The sequence below is a fragment of the Micrasema longulum genome, unplaced genomic scaffold, assembly GCF_059751315.1.
Source record: "Micrasema longulum isolate JH-2025_06_02 unplaced genomic scaffold, ASM5975131v1 h1tg000662l, whole genome shotgun sequence".
Taxonomy (NCBI): Eukaryota; Metazoa; Arthropoda; class Insecta; order Trichoptera; family Brachycentridae; genus Micrasema; species Micrasema longulum.
Genome location: NW_028277858.1, coordinates 361,792 through 383,157, shown reverse-complemented (window position 1 = coordinate 383,157; position 21,366 = coordinate 361,792). Strand labels below are relative to the sequence as shown.

Below are 21,366 nucleotides of genomic sequence, written 5' to 3'. Positions count from 1 at the left end.
TAACTTCCCATTGTAATCGGGGCCCTGGGTTACAAATCGTTTCTAGTTTAGAGTATAAACTAGTTTAGGTTTACCTCTTCGTTCTCATTCTCAAGGCACTCTCTTAATACCCATACACAATTTCTCTTTCTTCTCTAACTCATATAGTGTCCATGCGGCTCGACTGTGGAATCATCTCCCATCCACCATCAAAGATGTTACTACATTATCTCTGTTTAAATCACGTCTGAAGAAACATCTCCTTTCTCTTCCTTAATCTCTCCTCCTTTCCTTTTTCCTCTTTCCGCTTTTTTCCTTTTCCCCATTGAGTAATAGTTTTGATTTAAGGTAATTTATAAACAAATACGTTTATTTCTATTTTCATATATTTTTAACTTTTTAATCTTTTTTTTCTCTATTGAATATGTTCTGTAACTTGAATTATAAAAATAAAACTTTTATTTTATTGGTTGGTTGGAAGAAATTGTCATTTGGCAATAAGCCCGCCAATGTACAAATAACATTATGTACAAAAAGTTAAATAAATAAAAAAAATAAAAAAATAAACCTCAGTGGATTGTGTGGGTTAGAATTATCACATGTTTATTACGACTAAAGGGGTTTCAGATACTTTTTTAATCAAATTATTTGCAGTTTCTCAAAATACAATATTCAAAAATATTTCAAGTTGATTCGATGAATGGTTTTAAGGATATACTACAATACCTGTTGGGCAATATGTATAAGTTATGGGCCTAATGCGCACCAGTGTGCTGAAAAGGGCAATTAAGAGGGTATAAAACTTACAGACACTTCAAAAGGCAGAATGAAACATAGACATCAAATCGACATTTTGGAAGCTAGATGAACATAGATTCACATTTTGGAAGTAGAATAACATAGATGACTCTATGCAAGCACTTAAATAAATTGTACTTTAATCGTGTTTTTCTCAAAACTTTGTTTTCAAAGACGGTGACCACACGGTGACAACAGGTTTAAAAGTATGCTGTAGACACTGAAAACTAGTGGTTAAGCACTAAATTAACTAAATTTTTATTTTGACTTATATGATTATGAGAATCTCAGAGTAATAATTCTCTAGAGAAGCCCTTAAGCTCTATTGCGTCGAACAAAAGCCTTCCAAATTTTTAGTTTGGTTTTTAGTTTAATAACTAATGTGTAATGGGCGGTTTCGGTTTGCGCTCGCTATTCTCAACATAAGTACCTACGGACCGTTGTATTGCTGCAATCTGCAGTTAAGTTCGTGGTCAATAATCATAGAATTGTTTTTCTCCGTATTGGCGACTCTATTAGTTTATTAATCCTAAGAGTCAGACTGAAATATCACAGTAAAAAACACTTTTTGAATGAATATTTAATGTCGACCTTACGGGGAATTAAGCCCGAGACATGGTAAAGTTTATTTTTAAAAAAAAATTTGTTAACATAGGGTGCGTTTTCGGCGACTCTATTAGGTTATTACTCTAAGATAAAAAATAAAATAAAAGCTTATGGATACACAATAAAATATTTTTTTTTGTTTTAATGATTTTTAAACCACTAAGTACTTGGTCCAGAGAATTCTTGGAATAGTGTAAAAATTTGGTATTATTTATGATTTAAATGAAAAACATTACACAATACTTAAAAAAATCTTGAAAATAGCTGTTTTTCCACAATGCTTACCATTATCTAACCGTTTCATAGCCCATTAAGAAAACCTTTGATTATTTATTTAAATGCAAAAATAATATTTAAAAAAAACATTGTTTTAGATTAAGTAAACCAGAATAATTTTAGATTCATAAAATTAATTTTTGAACATAATTAAATAACATTGGCATCATCTTGGTTGGAGTATATGGTGATAAACCCCTATGTATTTCAAAACTCATTCTGAAATAGCTCTTGCTTTACCCATTTTTCAAGTAATGCGCAGCATTACAGGATCAATTCCAATATGGCCTCTTAAAAAAGATTATATTATAAATTAGTAATGAAACGGACAGTGGTTTGGCGGGGTACCGAATTTTCGGCTAGCCCTTAAGCCTGATAGCCGGATATCGAATTTCTCTCATAAAATTATCACTTATCGATCAATGAGTTGCATATCAATATGGTTTATGAGTTTATTTTTTCACACAAATATAGTTTAAATTAAAAAATAATTTTTGGTGAACATTTTTTATTTGCGGGTTGATTACTTTATCTAGTGTATACTGAACGTTATTTTTGCAGATAAATGAATATCAGGTATCCGCCGGATATTGATCTACTATCCGGAATCCAGCCTGATAGTAAAATTAGGCCGGATACCAAATAGTTACAGGATATCCGTTACATCTCTATAATACTCTAAATACAAAAGTAGGTAATCATGTTTTATTATTTCTTGCACTACATATAAAAATTCTGCCTTAAAATAGGTTGCACCAGTTAGACTGACAACACACAATCCAGAGAAATGTATTACCTCCAAAATTTAGTTAATTGTTGAAAAAATATGAACTCTTATTATGTTATTACTTCTTTTCTGATTTAGTCCGAGTTGACGAGTTTTGTAACAGAAGTTTAAAAAAAAACTTATTTTTGTTGAAATAAAAGTTCTAGACTTTTTACCTACATTAATTTTATTAAAAGGTACATTAAAAAAGGTAGGAAAGTGAAAACAAGATTGTAGAAAATACATTTTATTTTTTTAATTTTTAGGTAAAAAAATATTTTTTTTTTACAAATAATAATTTACTAACAAAAACGTCAAGCATTAAAAGTAATGATATGGTCATGGTGTTGAGGAATAAGTCTTAAGTAATAAACTAACAATAAATAATAACTTTGGCAATAGGGGAAAGTCTGGAGGAGAAAATAAATAACTAAAGCTACCTAGTAAAGCGCTGTAGTGTTTATTTCCTCTTCTCTGTATAGTAGGAAGTAGGACTTTCCATAAAGTAAGGATAAGGATAGGGCTGTGGGATGTAAGGTGCTTTATATGTGTCAAACACTTCAGCGTAAGGGTTAACTGGCGCCCCAGAATCAGCCATCATTTGGTTCACGTAAATATCATTCGATAGGTCGATCGGTTTAATGTCGACGCTGTTGGATTCTACTTCATTCACAGGGTGGGCATTCTCGATGTCGTTTTCTGCCGAGAACGGATAAATTTCCTGGATGTATTTGTCATTTTGACTATCTGATAATTCAGCGCTAGCCAAGTCTTCTCCGAATGTTTCAATATTTAATTCTTCCAACCGGTTGTCATTCTGAAAATGGTGCATTGTGATAAAGTGTCAAGAGTGCAAAAGGGTGCAAAGGTGCGAAAACAACACATGGTTATAACACAGGAAAAAACATGTTAAAACACAATAAAATGAATAAAAATAAAATGATGGAAATATTTTTCATTTTCAATTATCAAATTATCAATCAAAGGGATTGGAAAAATAATACTTCAATGTGAATATACTTTATAATACAACTTGATTGGAATTGGGTAAAACAAACAACGTTATATCTTTGGATAATCTGTAAAGCTAAAAAAAGAGTTCCCAATTGTTCTAAGTACAGTGTAAAATTGACATATTATAGTGAAAACAAACAGATGTATTACTTTATTTATAAACAAAAAAAACCTATATCATTTATATTTTTTTTACTAATTGAAAAGTTTTTTTTTCAAAAATAGGTACTCAATCACACAGTTGTATTTATTTATGTAGTTCAAAAGAAGCAGTGCAAACAAAACAGTAATATTATTGGTGTGAATAGCTAGTTCAGTATTTTGTATAATGACAGTAGACCTAAACCAAAGAGTGTTAATTTTTGTTTTAATAAAAACACAATAGGGAAATATCACCTTTTTTTACATTTATTGAGAAATAAAGGTCATATGGTGAAGGTAAAGGTGTAATACGTCACGATTCATGTTTATTCGATCCTAGCCATTGAAATTTGTGTAAAACAATATCACGAATCTTGACGTCACAACAACCACGAAGAACTTATTTTTATTGAATTTCTTTTTTACATTTATGTATGAAAACATTTATCCACAATATCCATGTTGATTTTGGAAATGCAATTTATTATTTTAAATCCATTTCACATATTTTTATCGGTATTTGTAATATGTGATATTTCCCTATTAATGAACCGTGAAAACATTAGCGCAAGATTAATGTTAGTATTTTTTAATAGCGTGAACATTATGAACATTACTTTTGATCTGGTTCCACCCTTAAATTTGTGTTGCTGCTGCAAATGGAAGAGTTCTCATGCATTCTACTTTGTACTATCATAGTTGCAAGAAGTTAGGAGCTGGTTGTCCGATAGCTTTTAAAAGATGTGAAAAAAGCGCAAACTTATGTCTAATAATAATATAAAGAAGAGAAAAAAACACTATGGGAAAATTAAAATTCCTCTACAAACCCACGTGCCATGCGAGGAAAAAGGGAAGGATTTACAAAATAAAAGACTTTTTTACACTTTTCAAACAGTTTTAATATAAAAATAATACTTGAAATATTAATTACATGCATTAAAATATTATGTTATAGTTCAAATATATTTATTTACAAAAATACATAAAAGTAATTATAAAATGATATTTGAATATATGTGTATCAAATTGAAAACATTAGAAGGGGCTGTATCATGCAGTTTAAGTGGGATTATGGGAGATAATATAGTCAAATGAAGTGTTGATTCACAATAGTAAATCCATTGTAAATGGTACTCAAACTAGCCTACTTTAAGAAGAATATTCTATTTGTATTAAGTCCTATGCCATTAGGTCGCCATGCTTACTACAATCAAGAATTATAATTAAATAAAGCAAATTAATATATATTGTAAAAGTAGGGCTCGTATAGGGTGTAAGTATTAAAAGGGTTATCTTAATTTTTCTTTTCTACCTCAGGTTTGTTACGGGGAATTTCGTTGGCACTTTCTTCCACCAGCTCGGGTGAACTGTTCTCATTAGATACGCGTTTCGGAGTTGTGTCTTCGACATCTTTAGAGTTGTTGGTTCCTTCTGGAAATCAAACAAAAAACATAAAAATTTTAATGCGTGCAATATTACAATAGACATGTTTTTGTGTTTAAACTGGAAATTATAGAAAATCAATTTACCGAAGCTGCAAAAAAAGTGTCGATTGATTCTTCGAATAAAAAGACAACGATTTAATTTTATATTTGAATATGAAACAAGTAAAAAAAGTAATTCAATGTGATAAGATATTTTAAGTTCGAAGTTCATGGATAAACACAAAAAAATATTCGCGCAGATTACATATTTATAAATACAAATAGAAATCTGCGAGTCAAAACATAAAAACATATTTAAAAAAGTCGTCAATATCTAAAAATTACATTATTTCATATTTTCTGTCAAGTTTCTTATCTTTGCAGAAGCAAAATGGGTTTCGCTGTCATATAAATAATAATTATTGAAGTAAACACATTGGTAATAAATAATATAAAGAGTGATGAAAGTATTTGATAATGTTGCCAACTGACCTTTGGACTTATTGTCATTTTCTTCGGAACTGTCAGAGTTGGATCCTTCTTCAGAAGTTGGTCTGACATCAACAACACGGATTTTGAAGAAGGCACCACTGTTCTCGTCTCCATCACCATAGACGGTCTCATTCACTGTGACTTTGTGTCCGTTAATAACCTGAGATTAATCAATTTCATTTGAATTAAAATTATGATTGCCAATACGATGTATTAAGAATATTTTTTTTAGCTAGTTCATTGTGGAAAATGTTCCTATAAACAATAAATTAATTTACTTAATTCATTACCATAATAGGGTTTTACAATAGATATGTGTTTACGGCATTAGCAAAGAAAGAATATTAATAAAAATTGAATGCTTTTATTATCAACAAATTATATCGACGGTGGGAAGGCAAAAGTTCCTAAACGACATGCAGCAGCTTTACAGAAGAGCCAATTAAAGTTTTTTTGTTTTTTATTATTAAAAAAAAAATCTTATATATACCTATTATTTTGGCGTAACTCCTACATAATTTAAATAAACATTTAAAATATGAGATTATTAAAAAACAGAAACTTCAATTGCCTCTTCTGTAAAGTTGGCTACATGTTGCTTAGGAAATGTTTCCTTTCCACCGTCGATATGTACATAGCATGTAGACTAAAAGGTATCTTAGGAATATTCTAATAGGCATTTATTTGCCTTAAGGAAATTTCGGACAAATAACAAAGGGAAAAAGCTGCTTTTAGTGATTTTTAATATCTTGTAAATGTATTTATTTGTTACTTTTATATGTTGTTAATTTTAATTGAAAAATAACTGAAGATAACATTGAATAATTACTATAGTTGGCAGCAGTGTATCGGGTTGTGGTCCCGTGGCTAGTGTGGCTGACTTACGGATCAGAAGTCCGAGATTCGAACACAACTCTACCCCAATTTTTTTCCATTTTCTAATAGTGGGTTATTTACAACTCGTCAAAAATGGCCACCAAAATTCAACTATTTGTATTCATTAAAACAAAATGTAATTATTGATTGATCATTGTAAAAAAATATTATTAAAAAAATATACTTATGTATGTATATGTTTTTACCTTAGTCGTGGATGTGGTGTTTCCCTTTCCATCGGAAAGATCTGTCCAACCGCTGTTTTCAGCTGGTAACCTGTGAAGAACTTGGCTCATCTGTTCATGGAGTCGTCTCATCATTTCTAAAAAGTTTGAAAAAAAAATTTCCAAGTGAATTAATTTAATGCATCAATTAAAACACAAAAAAGACAAGTGGAAAAAATATTTACTGAAGTTGGAGTCAGGTCTTGGTCAAAGGAAACAGATATTTGGGAATCAAAATTCACAATTATCTGCCTAAAAACATTGGATCTTTAAACGGGTAAAAAAAATGGTTAAAAGAAATGGATAGTGCATGAGTGGAGTCCATAATATTAAATGTGAAAATTTTACAATATCTCAGGCTTATATCGAAAACAGATTAGGCAAGAATCAAAATGATTTAACTGAAAAAATGCTTAAAGAGTTTATATATTAGTGAAATTTATGATAACTGTTATTTATTGAGAATTCAAAATGTGTTTATTATTTTGCCAAGTGGTTGTTCTGACTTTTCAGTATTGACAAAACACCGTCAAGAAAGATCAGTATCGGAAAGATTAAACTCTAAGAACTTCAACCGTGATTCAAGTATCCATTCTCTCGATGTAGACATTCGAACATTAGTATGGCGACTTGAATTACTTTAATTTTTTATTTATTTAATTATACAATACGCCCAAAAGCCATTTACGTAAATAATACAGGTAAGTACAAACATAGTAATAATTTTTAATTAAAAAATAATAATTTAAGACATGTAGAAACCAAAAAAGCATACTGCAATGCAAAATCAAAAGTAAAACTTTGAGTAGTAAAAAAAGAGAAAAATATGGATAAGATGTAACATAATTGTTCGGTATAAAAATATGCATTAAAAAAAGAAAAACAGTAGGTAAGTATTTAAAGTAAAAAAGTAGAATTAAAATGGAAAAATGTAATTTTTTTTAAATACAAAAAAAAATCGTATTAATACTAAAAATAAATAAATTATACCAGGTGTATAAGTAATAATATATATGGTAAAAATATTTAAAATATTTCAAAAAATACTTTCAAAAAGAATAATAAAATAATATTAATACACATCAAAAACAGAGAAAAAAATTGCATGAAAAATAAAGTTTTATATCGACTTCAATAATTGGCATTAAACAATGCATTTAAGAACATTTAATAAATAATTGTTGTACTAAAAATGTCTATATCACAAGTAAATTTGTTGGCTAAAGAATGTAAACGTGGAATCGGAGAGTGTTTTAGCTAAGCATTTCTATTTTTTCCTTCAAAAATAATATACCCATCATATTAATGAAGATAAGTAAGTAATCCAAGTAAGTACCATCCATGCCAGTCATGAATCCTGAGAATGGGTTTCCGAAGGGGTTAAAGAAGAGGCCTCCCGGGTAGCCGGTGTCCACAATTCCATCCTCCAAGTCAAATGCTCCTTGCTGGCCTTCCAGCGGAATGATCACTACTTCAGTATCGGGACCCGCGGGCTTCTTGTCCACTGGAATGAGAAACAAACAAATTAATCCACTATTTCATAACTTAAGCAATCAAGCATTGTTATGATGCAGGGATTACAAATAAATTTACGATTATATAATACGGAATAAAAATTTGATTCATTACCAAAAGTAAAAAAACAAAACACCTTTAGATGTTGATATTTAAAATTCAATAGTCCTCACTTATAACAAATGTTTGGCTTAACACAGAAAAACAATCAAAAGATATCAATTATATGCTCATTTATACTAAAAGCTGAGTAAATACATGGAAAGTAAAACTAGACAATTCATAAACTTTTTCATATAATATTATACTTGATATGTATGTTGTAGATTTTTTTATCTTCTTTTTTGTTGTTTGCGAGTATTTTAATCTGAACATATTATGTATTTTCAAGAATTGAACCAATTTAAAATTTAAAAAAATATTTATCATTATAGTGAGTGTTAAGAAAGACAATATTATAAAGTTTGGTCTGATAGACGAATAATTCAACATAGTGTATATAGCATGAATAATATGGGTAATTATTACGACTATGTAATTTCAAAATCAGAATTTTTAATTAACCACTAAAAAAGTAAGAACTGTACGAAAAAACACCAGTTTTACATAAAAAACTTCACGAAAATTGAGAGATGACTTATGTTAGAATAAGGATGGAAATACCATCCTTATTTTATCAATATGATAAGGATGGCATTCTCATCCGTATTCTACCACTATGCCTAGGCGTAACTTTATACTAAGTTTACGATTAAGGCCCCACAATGACTTACCTTATCGCTTAAAAAAAATACACGGGAGGCAATTAAAATCAAACTCAAGCACATGATGACCAACCAGAAGAGACATAACATGACTAGACTTTGTAATATTTTTTATATAACCCTAATGGGGTTTTAAAAATAATAATATATTTTTAAAAAACACTACTTTGTATCTTCCTCCATAAATAATGCTACAAATAGACAAGTGGTGCATTCAAATCATGATAATATTATGGTTCAAATGCATAACTCGTCTATTTGTAGCATGATTCGTGGAGGATGATGCAAAAAGGTGTTTTAATGGTTAACTCAAATATTCTGATTTTGATAGTACCTCATAATCATCATAATTCCCTTTCCGCACCTAATGGTGCATAGGACACTGCATTGGTAACCAATCGCAGCGTATCTTCATCATTTTTTGTTGCATGAAGGTAAGATAATCAGTCTTTTATAAATATTTCATATCAACCATGTCGGGAATCGGACCCGAGACCTCTTGCATGGTGGCAAACGCGCCTACCATTACATCACGAGGCCGACACAAAAGGTACCTAGTTGCACATAGCATTACCTATGCGGTGAAGTTATGCATGTTGCCTATGAGACGGAGTAAAATGGGTCGCGATTATCGATGCCCTATGTATATACTACATTTATTCGTGTTATTATTTGACTGAGAATATATTTGTCAGCCTCGTGGTGTACTGGTCAGCACGTTTGCCTACCATGCAAGAGGTCTCGGGGTCGATTCCCGGCATGGTTAATATGAAATATTTATTCAAAAGCGTGTTTTTACACTAGAATATTTCATAGTCCCTGGACTTGTACCTTAAGCGTAAGACTGATCATCTTACCCTCATGTAATCAAAATGATTAAGATACGCTGCGATTGGTGTACCAACGCAGTGCCCTATGCACCATCAGGTGCCTAAAGGGAATGATGATGATGATGAAGAATATATTTTTATAGTTGTGAATATTAGCATTTTCCCCCTGATCTTCCCAAAGGTTATCACAAAATGAAAACAAAACATAACGTTTCGTGAGTATTATTACACCGCGGCGCTGGATGTTTTATAAAATTAATGTCAAGGTAAATTTGGTTTGCGATTGAAAATTCGACGGGGAGTCGTGAAACGGAAATTGTTTGCCGCTGAGTAATAATAGTAGACTTGTGACAAACTATTCCCGCGTATCGAACTTCACTAAAGTATGCACGTACAATACTTACAATATGTACATATTTATATATTACTGTCATTGCGGGAACGGGTACATTAACTCTAGACGACTGTACTAAAAAATCTGCAAGCGGCGCTGGCGCCGGAACGTCGTGTTACATTTAGCAAAAGACGAGATATTTTGAAATGCAGGTATTTATTATGACTGTTTAATAATCTATTTTCCACAATTTATAAAATTAATCATTTAATTTGGGCTTGGTATATCATTATTTAAAAAAAGGCAGATATATCAAGTCTTGCATTTTAAGTATGTAGACTTATGTGACATGATAGCCACATAAGTGTTAAATTTGATAGAATGTACCTAATATACGAAATGATGTTGGAGTGAGAATATAAGAGGAATTGTAAAACAAGAATCATCGTTTCTTTTTTATGCGTTATGTTGTTTTTGTTATGAAATCCCTCGTCGGATGACGTAGTATGACGAAACCATTTGACGCATAACTAAAGTAAGTGGATTAGTGCATTAACCCTTTATATGAAACTTATTTTGTGTTAATTCACATCTTGCAAACCTAATAAAATGTGCTATTTTGAAAAAAAATATCATATTGAATTTGGAAAAGCTGAGTGGAAGACTGATCTACCAGTGAACATTGCTATGATACTCTTGTGACATAAGGCTTGTTGTTTTTATGAAATATTAGAAAATAAGTACTGGTGGTATATTTATGTACAACTTTGCTCTAGGTGTTTTGTAAATAACAGCATTTATCAATATTATTACTGGCCGATTACCTTTCTTGCCCATCCTTCCCTTGACTCATTCTTATGGTACCTACCTGACATCAAGACGGAAATTTCAAAATTAGAAGATTTGTATTTGGAACAAAACGCACATAATTTTTTGACATAACATCACATTGCATAAAAGTTCTTGAATCGTCGCGCGTCGTTCTATAGTTATCATAAATAGTTACATATTATATCATAGTGCATTTCATCATCCAGTGCTCGAAATTGAAGAACATTCACATCATATCAAAGGTAGGTATCCATTCTATGTTCCTATCCTTTATTCAAATACTCCCAACCTCTTACAAACTGAATGAAATTCGTTTTTCCATTACAGTCCGCCTTTTCGTTAACACTAGGTGTTCTAAAAAGGGTTAACTGGGCAAAACATATGTCCATAGTGAAGGAAAAAACTATAATTTGATGTAAATTTGGAATTTATCTCTGTACGAGCTTGAGAGAATCAGAAAATAAACAAAATATAGGTATTGTAATGAAGTAAATTTACTAATTTTTTTCCTTTTTTACCTCTCTAATAATATGAAAAACAAATTTAATTTTCTGTTTAAATATTTTTTTAAAATTAATGTAAGTTACAACTCATTTTGTTATTATTTTTTAAATTAAAAAAAAAAGTATTTGCTGTAAGTTACCATGCAGTGAACATAAACAGTATTCGCGATGTATTTTTAAATATTGCATTTTTCACTGCCGTTATCTGTAGACACAACAGTAATTTACAGTAAGTTATTTAATAAATATTTTTTATTATTATTGCAGTCCCTGAATTGGCACCTGAAGCGTAAAACAGATCATTTTCTCCTCATTTAAAATAAACATGGTTGCGATATGCTGCGATTAGTATAGGTACCAATATAATGCCTTATACACCATTAGGTGCGGATAAGGGAACGATGATTTATTCGACACATTACTATCAATTCAAGTTTTTTTTCTATATAAAATATATTATAATAAGTAGGTAGTGCATTGAAAAATGCAACATTTTTAAATACATCGCGAATACTGTTTATGTTCACTGCATGGACTCTTTTCATCACAGTTGAGATCACAACGTAATATTTGCGTAAATTACAGATATTTATATTTTTCTGATTTAAGAGACCTAACAAAGCATAAAGTAAAATAAATAACATCATTGACGTGTACAGTTAACTGACCGGGCCCGGGTACACGGTAAATTGATAATACATACATGGCATAGTGTTAATTGTATAAAACACAAAAAGTTGGACTTCACGCCCTACCGGTGGAGAATCTTTTACAGAATGTGCATAGGTAATAAGTACGGCATACTTTTTACCTATGCATATGGTACGCACGTTAGTGTCGAGTTATCAGCATAATTCAAGACTTGAAAAACGTAGGAATATCTCTTTTTTTCTTTTCAAAGAACACATTATGCGGGTAAAAGGGCGCTTCAGCTGTACAGCCGCCCATACGGAAAAAACAATGTTTTGACATTATTACCTACTCTGAGTACATTACAACGTACAACCCGAATTGACTCAGTTTCTATAGTGTATAATAAAAAAAACAATATAAATTAACATCTAAAAATAAATACACGCCTAACTATTTTTAGATGTAAGAAAATAACCATTATGCCCTACGAGAAAACAAATATACATCACGCGCAGAGGAAGAAAATATTCCAAATGACATTTTTATCTCAAAACGAACACGTTTCACTTAGGCCGTTTTTCCATGGGGCATAAAATGGTACAAGATCTTGTGTCAGTTTCTGCTCAGTTTTTTTAGCAATAATTATTGTGCCGAATCTTGGGCCATTTTATAAGCTGTAATACATTGGGCAGTTTCTTGCACGTAAGCATGCGCAGTGCGTAGATGTTTTGGACGCCATTACAGATTACGGCAGTTTGACAGTACGCAAACCAATCTATCAAGTGACGACATTGCTACTGACAACGAACAATGTATTATTATTTTTACCATCAACAATGAACACACAATATTTATCGGGGCAAATTCTGCACAAGATCTTGTACAATTTACTGACCAATGTAATACGGGCTTTATCCTATATATTAAGTTGTTATTTAAGCTATTTATCTAGGGACCTACAAATCTTTTGTGTAGAAAAAATTACGGAATTGTGAATTAACTTGAAAATCTAAGCATAAAAGCATGTCGTTTTTAATATCAATGTTGTAGGGATACACTTACGTGTATTTTTAGCTGAGTAGGTACCTTAATATTTTATAATACAGTCCGCCTTTACAAGTCTACCAAGCTTAAAAGCACCAAAACTTTCTAGGGTCTTACTTACAAACCTGGTATAAAGTTACGCCTAGGTATAAATATTGTATTCCGATCCTTATTCTAGCATTATGCCCAGGCGTAACTTTGTACCAAGTTTACAAGTAAGGCCCTCTGTAGATGAGTCGTTTATCAATATTTGCGTATCGTGCATGCAAGTGTGGTAAATATAATTAGCGACCAAAATTACATTTGGCCGCAAGCCGACTTTCGACATTACGCTTTCCAAGAACTATACGAAAAGAAATAGGAACATTCTAGGGTTATACGGTTATAGAATGCAAAATAATCAGAAGAAAATTGTACAAATGAATAAAAAACTAGTAGATAGCAGATACCTTGTATTATGTTATGCATAACCATAAACCATACCGAATCCGAATCATGAATAACGCAAACTTCTTAGAATAATGTTATCACAGTTTAACATTTCAGGTACATACATACATAAATATACAGAGTGTTTGGTAGAGAGTAGAACAAGAAAGTGTATAGAGGGAGCGATTTGCAACAAATTTGCTCTAGTGGCCCGTCCCCGAATGTTACCAATGTATTATTACGATTATTTAATGTTTTTGCTTTCGTTTTCCCAGATTTTTATCTTGTATTTTTGATAAAAAATTCTATGGCTTGTATCAGCTCTAAATATTTTTTTTTGCCTAAGTTGTGTTGTACCGTTCTACTAGAGCAAAATTTTGGTCCAGATAATCATTTGAAAAAAAATATATTACCTAACAAAGTACGAAAAAAGGATACAAAAAATATAAACATGAATGAAAATACATTATTTGTACACATAAGGTGCCTAGCTCAACCAATTTTAAATATGTTTTTATTTTTACATTTAACGATACGTTAGTGACATCATACACCAAAATAATTATATTTCATAACTAAAAAAAGTACCCAAATTGCGTCTAACCTAACGGTGAATAAGTCACTGTATCGGTAAGTCAATTATTATTGCTAATAAGTGTATCTCGATCAGTTGTTACTTGAAGACAAAGGGCAAGATGGTTGTCAGTCTTATTTTTATGATTTAGGTGCCAGTCCACGGTTTGTGAAATATTTTAATGAATAACCGCTACTTAATTACATATATAAATGTTAATTTTGCCGGGAATCGAACCCGGGATCGCATCGGAACCTAACACGCTGAGTACTTGTCAACTTCACCGCGAAGCAGACCATGTAGGGCGTAGGGCCTTACTCATAAATTTAGCATAAAGTTACGCCTAAGTACAATGGTATAATTCGGATGGGAATACCATTCTTATTATAGTAGCAGAATAAGGATGGTATTTCCATCCGAATTATACCACTATACTTAGGCGTAAGTTAATGTCGAGTTTATGAGTAAGGCCCGTAATATAATAAGTGGATTAAAGTGCTTATGTACATATTATAAGTATGTACCTAATATAGGTATGTACTACCTACCTATATTAGGTCTGAGTTGTTTACTTTATACGTTCAATCGACGCATCGCCAACGCCAACGGTTCAATAATTTAAAGTCCAATAAAACCGAAACTGCAATGATGAATATAGATATTGGTTTTACGGCTTACCAAAAGTTACTGAATGAGCGTAGGTACGGGATTTTATTTTTATACTGATACAAATTTACAATCTTAAGTTTGTTAGTAATGTCACGAACATACCTTATACCACAATTTATAAAATATGTACATACATAAAAATATTTTTTCCTGTTATAAAATGGGCATTTCAGCTTTTTGGTACCGCGAATTTAAGTATGTATTGATTTAAAAAATAGATATAAACCACGCAATAAAAAAAATGTAGGTACCTTTCTTAAAAAACAAAATACAAATAAATAAATGTCCGTTTCCAGGCGAGTGAAGAATGCAGTTCTGTGAGTGAACCAGAATCCTGGACGAGTGTTTTCGACTCGATGGCTACTCTCAGGTAAAAATCCTGAAAAGGGAAATCGAGTGGAGAAAAGTCCGCCACGTAGTGTAGTGGTTGGCATGTGCGTCTACCATGCTTGATGTTAATGAAATACTTGTTTATAACGTGGTTTTACACTGCAATATTTCACTGTCCTTGGATTGGCACCTAAAGCGTAAGACTGATCCCTTTACCGTCTTGTAACACCCGATCGAGATACAATGCATGTACTCTTCCGATGCAGTGCCCTATGCGCCATCAGGTGCGGCTTAGGGTTTGATGATGATGAAATATATAAATACGAACGTACGAGAAAAAAATACACCTACGTAATAAACAATTACAAAAAAAAACTAAGGCTTATATATAAATCATTCAAGGACAGTAATAATGTTTTTTTTAGACAAATTCACCTAGATAGTCAACATTTCTTCATGATCGAAGGACGACACATGTTCAACCTTACATGAGAGCGGTGAAATTTTTTTTGACGCTTTATATGATATCATAACTTGACAAGTTCAAAAGTATTATTTGATACATGGGTTAGTTATTTTTATTTAGATTTTTTCAAACCTGAAATATAAAGCTTTTATAAAACCTTTCAAGATTAAATATAAAAGAAAGTCAATGTCGCATTATTCGCACATCCGTCGTTGTTCTACGATCACGACGATTTCTAAAAATAATGTTCAGTGTCTAAAATAACGTTCAGTGTAAGTGTATCGTTAATCATCTAGACTTGATTTCAAAATTCCTATGAATGGATAGAAAGAATGTACATATATATGTATTATACAAGTATGCGAAGAATGTACATAGTATAGGTAGGTGTAATACATACACTATTTTTCAATGTATAAGCAACACTGTAGGTAGGTATATTCAGTGGACAATCATTTATTCGATCACGCAATAATTCTTCGAAACGAGATGATGAGTTATGTGTGCACATACTTAATAAAAAATAAAACCTTGATATATATAGAAACATTTCCACACCATAATTTATATAAACCTTATAAATAGAATAATGATATTATTATGACAAGCGATATATATCTTTCGAATAACATTAGCTATCCGCAAGTAACTATTTAAACACATTGGTTCACTTAGGTATCCCCCATTAATCATTTACACTATTTGTACTTTGTATGTGTGTATGTGTGTACTACTATGTACAAGAACATTATATCTTTATGCGACTCAGGTTTTTTTTTCAAATAATTCATTCTATCACGCGATTTGAAATCGCTCTAGAATAGACGTTATTATTTGATTTACTGCATGATTTCAACTTTTTTATGTACAAAAAATAAACCCTCCCAATTTTTAAGTAAACGCATTCTCGCCGAATGCAGCCCTGTAGGTCGATGAATGAAACATTTCCGCTCCTAACTTTTTTTCTACAGATTAAATTGAAGATTTTAAAACCTATAAAAATGCCCATCGCAAATCTCTTTAAAAAAAACGAATGTAAATCGGTTCAGTAGTTATTTTGTCTATCGAGGACACAAAGACGAACATTGCCTTTTATATATTACGAGCTGAACCCGGCAATCCTTTGCTATTGCTAGATTTGAGTACGTACTCGTATATAGATTAAATGAACACAATCAAAAGTTCGATTCAATTATTGTAATTAGTCCAAATTAGATATGTAAGTATACATTATTGTTTTTAGGTTTCGGTTCACATAAATTGTGAGGACATAATTTTTATATTATTATTTATTAATTTATTAGCGGACTTAGCCCATACAAAAAATGGCAAACACATATCGTTAATAATTTTGATAAATGGGTATTCGAAGATTATTTTCCTGTCACTGTCTTGCAGATGCCTCCCCGATACTGTGTGAAAAAGACAACTGCATGTCAGACTTTTTGTTAGAATAGATAAAATCGACGTTGCGTAGTCCCGTTTTCCGCACCTAAATACTAAACTGATTTTATTATTTTTTTAGACTGAGTATCAGATTTTTTTTTATATCAACTCGTTTTGCTTTTTTCAAAAATATTTTTAAATATTTGTATACCGTGTGCCCAAAGACAGCGGATAAAACTATGCTTTGTTGCTGGTTTTTGGGTGGTTCTAGTTCCAATAACAAACAATTTTTCAAAAAACAAAACAATAGGGAAACGCCAACGGTAAATATCTATAGTGTGTAAAAAAAACATTGCTCTAGTGCCATAATCCAGATAGAAATTACGTTTGTACGGAGAACAGTAAGACCGCGTTTCTAATATATACGTTTCAATATACTAATAAAACTTTACTTCATAATGCTTTTATTTAACCATAGAAACAGTTTCGGTGTTCTTAAATAAAACCATCGACCTATCAATACACATATACGCACCCGGAACCCTCTGAAATTATGACACTCAACTCATGCCCGAACGCTTAGTCCTGCCCTACGCGTATTTAGTTGTTCTTTAACTGCCAGCTGGATTTTGTACCGTGAAAGCGTGTAAAAAACCATTCGGATAAACGTAAAAAAGATGGTATAACTTATCGTTGTTTTCATTTTCATTTGTTTTATGTATGCCTTATTTCAACTTGGTAATTTCTCAATAAAAATAAATTTAAGCTGATGCTTTAAATGATTTAGTAATTTTAAATGCTTCTATGTAAATAGCGTGTTTACTGTAAAATATTTTAAATGCTTCCTGAATCCAAAAATACATATAAATTTAATGAATATTTATGTCATATTGCATCATCTCTTATTTAATCCAGATTGTATAATTTCTTATTGATATAATTGCGTAGATTATTTTTTACTATGATATGCCTATTTTAAAAATAGCAATTCTTCCTGCCGTTATAATGTGCATGACATGTGCTTCATTGAAAACAAATATTACTGAATAATTTGAAAGATGTTGATTTACATAAAATAAAGGTAAGTAAGTACCTAGGTACTTGTTTATGTGTGATATTGTTAAATATTGAATTGAAGTAGATACCTAAGTACCTGTTTATGGTTGAATTCCAAAACTTTACATAATTAATTTTCAAATATAAAATTCTTTTTGCCAATGTCAAACTCTGCTCAGGGGTGCACTTTAGTTAGGAATGCGATTTTTTTTTTCGAATGTCAGTTAATATTGTTTGAATATTACCAAAAATCCAGTAAAAATAAATAAATGGAAATAAAAGATAAGGAATATAAGGAAATAATCTAATTGTGATCCATAAAAAATGTATGTTGTTTGTAAACATTCAAAAACAAGCTTTTTTATACATATAAAAATAACCTCCATCCATTTTTTTGTATCTGCATTCTCGGCGAATGCAACCCTGGTAATGGATAAAAAAAAACATTTACGCTCCTAATTTTTTTGTACTTAATAAATTGAAGATTTTATGAGCTATAAACCCTCTCGTGGCAAAGATGTACATGTATCTGAAAATCGCACGTAAATCGGTCCAGTAGTTATTCAGTCCGTCGAGGACAACCATTCGAACATTGCCTTTTATATATATATTATATATATAGATTGATAGATTGAAGATAATTTATTGATAACAGCCTATTGAAATCGGGGCACTGCCGCTGCTTTATTTTCGTAAGAAAATTGTGAGTAGTTACTTACCTATATACTTTACAAACAGTATTATTAATTTATACATTATTGTGTTTAAAAAAAAACCTATTGTAATAGTTTTTATAGGAGTTGATTTTTTTTGTATATTTTTTTACCTAAATGTACCTAAGCAGTTATTTTTCGTGAAAAGATCTGTACTTTGTATTTTCTTTTGTTTTGTATGTAGATGAGATTTAGGTTACTAAAATTATTTTGCGTGAAAACTTGCAAATACGTAAATCGGTTATTTTTGTGTTTTTTACGTTTAAAAATTTAAAAATATCACTACAGGTAAAAAAAAAGTTTAGATCAAAATATAAAATGTGTATAGTAGATACCTACTACCTACTGACGAATAGGGCTTAAATAATACTTTTTTACGTAATAATATTAATTATGATGAAATATTTCATTATATTATTGATTGACTTCACATTTTTTCTGCTAGAGGTCTTTTGATTACCCACAAAGTTTTTCGTGACATGTTTATTGAATCCAACTTACCTACGTGTAGTGAATATTTGTGGAATTATTTCGAGGCTAATTTTATTAAACCATGTGTAAAATCTATTTTGGAATTGAAAAATGCCTTTTATCGTGATATTTTTGTGATTCAAAATGTCTTGCTTAATTGTTCACGTTTCCAAATAATACAAACATTTAAAAATTACATACGTATATGCAGGTAAGTAAATTTTCCTACACGCTTTAGAAATCGGTGAATTAGCTTTTACTAATTAAAATCGGAAAAATACATTAAAAAATAGACGTGTCAAAAGCAGGAATAATCGGCGCGTGCATAAGAATGTGTATGAATGTAAAGAAAGCGAGATATGTATGCAAAGGTCGAGGGATATGGCGTTATAAACTCTCTGCCTACCCTTACAGAGAACGGCGTGATGGTTTGTTTGTTTGTAGTTCCTATTTTAACGATGATACGCTAGCTGTCAGCTACCAAACGTAATAAATATATTTTTTTCTTATACCTACATAATTGTTTCTGTAAATTGAACTGTAAATATAATAATACTGTAAATCAAACATATATTATATGAATAATGAGAATGAACACAAAGAATGTCGTTAAGATCAAATAATATATTAATTTACGACCCATGCGTCCGTTGATTTATAAAAAAAAAACGCTTTTTAAAACTGTTCCAAGGAATCCGATTGGATTCATAACAGAAACGCAATAAATCATTTAAATCAAACCGTACAACAGTGTTATTTGTATCGTAATTCAAAATGATTGCAGATGTTCGTAGTTGCCTATTTTTAAAATTGCATGTAAAATCACACTACAGCGTAAAAACACCGGGCATAATTTTTAAACTAACCTGGCACACAACTTGCTGCAGCGACAAAAGCCAGCACGAAAAACAGTTGAACGATCTTCATTTTCACTTCACAGTTCAGTTTTCAAATAATTTAAACACCAAAACAAATGGAAACAGGTATCCTGGAACACTTTTGAATTCACAGACCTCTGACGACCGCGAACGCACGAATATTTCTGACAGGTTCTTCGGTCCCCACCTCCACTATATACCCGCTTCACGCGTCAACTCAATATTCAGCGGCCATTTTGCACGCTGAGTGCCGAGCGCCGACGCGCCGGCCGCCAGGCGCAGCCGGCTGACGTTTTGTTTACCGAGTTTACTCATACCTACTCCATAGATTTTTCAAATAATGAGGGTATAGTTTAAAATTCGAATACGTTAACAGTTAAATAAAAACAAAAGACAGCCACTAGGTGAATTTTGTTTTAAGGACCTACCTAAGTTATCTTTAGACTGTGGATGTAATTGTACTCTTTTATTGGTAGGTTCGTACCAAATTTAATAGTTCGACTATATACCTACCTACCTAGTTTACCTACAAATAAAGCACCCCCAATTCCAGACAGGTTGTATTTTTGACTACCTAAATACTACCTACCTACTTACTTTAACATATAAATAGGTTTAATTACAACCTAAATATAAAATAAGGATATAAAATAACAAAAAAGTACTTAGCTAACTATGATTTTTACGACTAGAAAAACTACAATATAATATTTTTTTAATAACGGTATAAAATGCTTTATATTAGGCGTTTACATAAGTTGAGTCCGTTTTTTTAGAAATTTAAAAATCTGCATCAAAAGTCAAACAACTGGTAAAGGATAGACGTTATTCGAAAGAAAAAATTTCTGCTCTACAAGATATTGCGTTTACGTTAGATATATTATTTTATTTGATTACAAGCTTTCAAAATGGAAAGTCAAGCAGACAAAAGTGAGCATTTTCGACACCTCCTTTCGTTCGCGTTCAACCGTGAGAATAAAGCTGCACAAATCTGCTCGCGATATTTGGGCAGTGTACGGTGTAGATGCTATGAATTATTGACTTATTTATTGTTTTTTTTTTGTTGTGTTCTCGTCATTTGGAAAAAATGGACACTGTTAACACCCAATACATTAATTACCTACTGCATACGTCATACTGTTTCACTATCAGAGAAGATTGCTGATACGCTGCGAATAGAGTACGTACGAATGCAATGCCCTATGCACCATTAGATGGGGATAAGGGAATGATCAAAATGATTTGTAGTAAGTAGGTATCTACATTTATAGTGACATTATAAGGATTTTTTTTGTTAGTAAAAATATACTACGAAATGACGGAAATCAAAGGAAAATAATAAAA

General features: G+C 31.2%; 1 protein-coding gene across 1 annotated transcript; it reads right to left on the bottom strand.

Annotated features, from left to right (window-relative positions):
* Positions 1–2,702: 2,702 nt before the first annotated feature.
* On the bottom strand, positions 2,703–20,191 carry vir-1 (virus-induced RNA 1). Its single transcript, XM_088229288.1, has 6 exons — positions 20,011–20,191; positions 7,933–8,100; positions 6,579–6,694; positions 5,497–5,656; positions 4,893–5,011; positions 2,703–3,242 (listed from the first exon to the last, which is right to left on the bottom strand). The coding sequence occupies exons 1-6, from the start codon at positions 20,069–20,071 to the stop codon at positions 2,886–2,888; spliced, it is 981 nt and encodes a 326-aa protein (XP_088085414.1). The 5' UTR covers positions 20,072–20,191; the 3' UTR covers positions 2,703–2,885.
* Positions 20,192–21,366: the final 1,175 nt, after the last annotated feature.

What these genes read in the sequence shown, in the direction of transcription:
- vir-1 (XM_088229288.1), bottom strand. Translation starts at nt 20,071, where the DNA reads ATGAAGATCGTTCAACTGTTTTTCGTGCTGGCTTTTGTCGCTGCAGCA. An exon ending in AAATGACAATAAGTCCAAAG is followed by an intron (nt 5,012 to 5,496) that starts GTCAGTTGGCAA and finishes TTTGATTTCCAG; the next exon opens with AAGGAACCAACAACTCTAAA. An exon ending in TTCCCCGTAACAAACCTGAG is followed by an intron (nt 3,243 to 4,892) that starts GTAGAAAAGAAA and finishes CACCATTTTCAG; the next exon opens with AATGACAACCGGTTGGAAGA.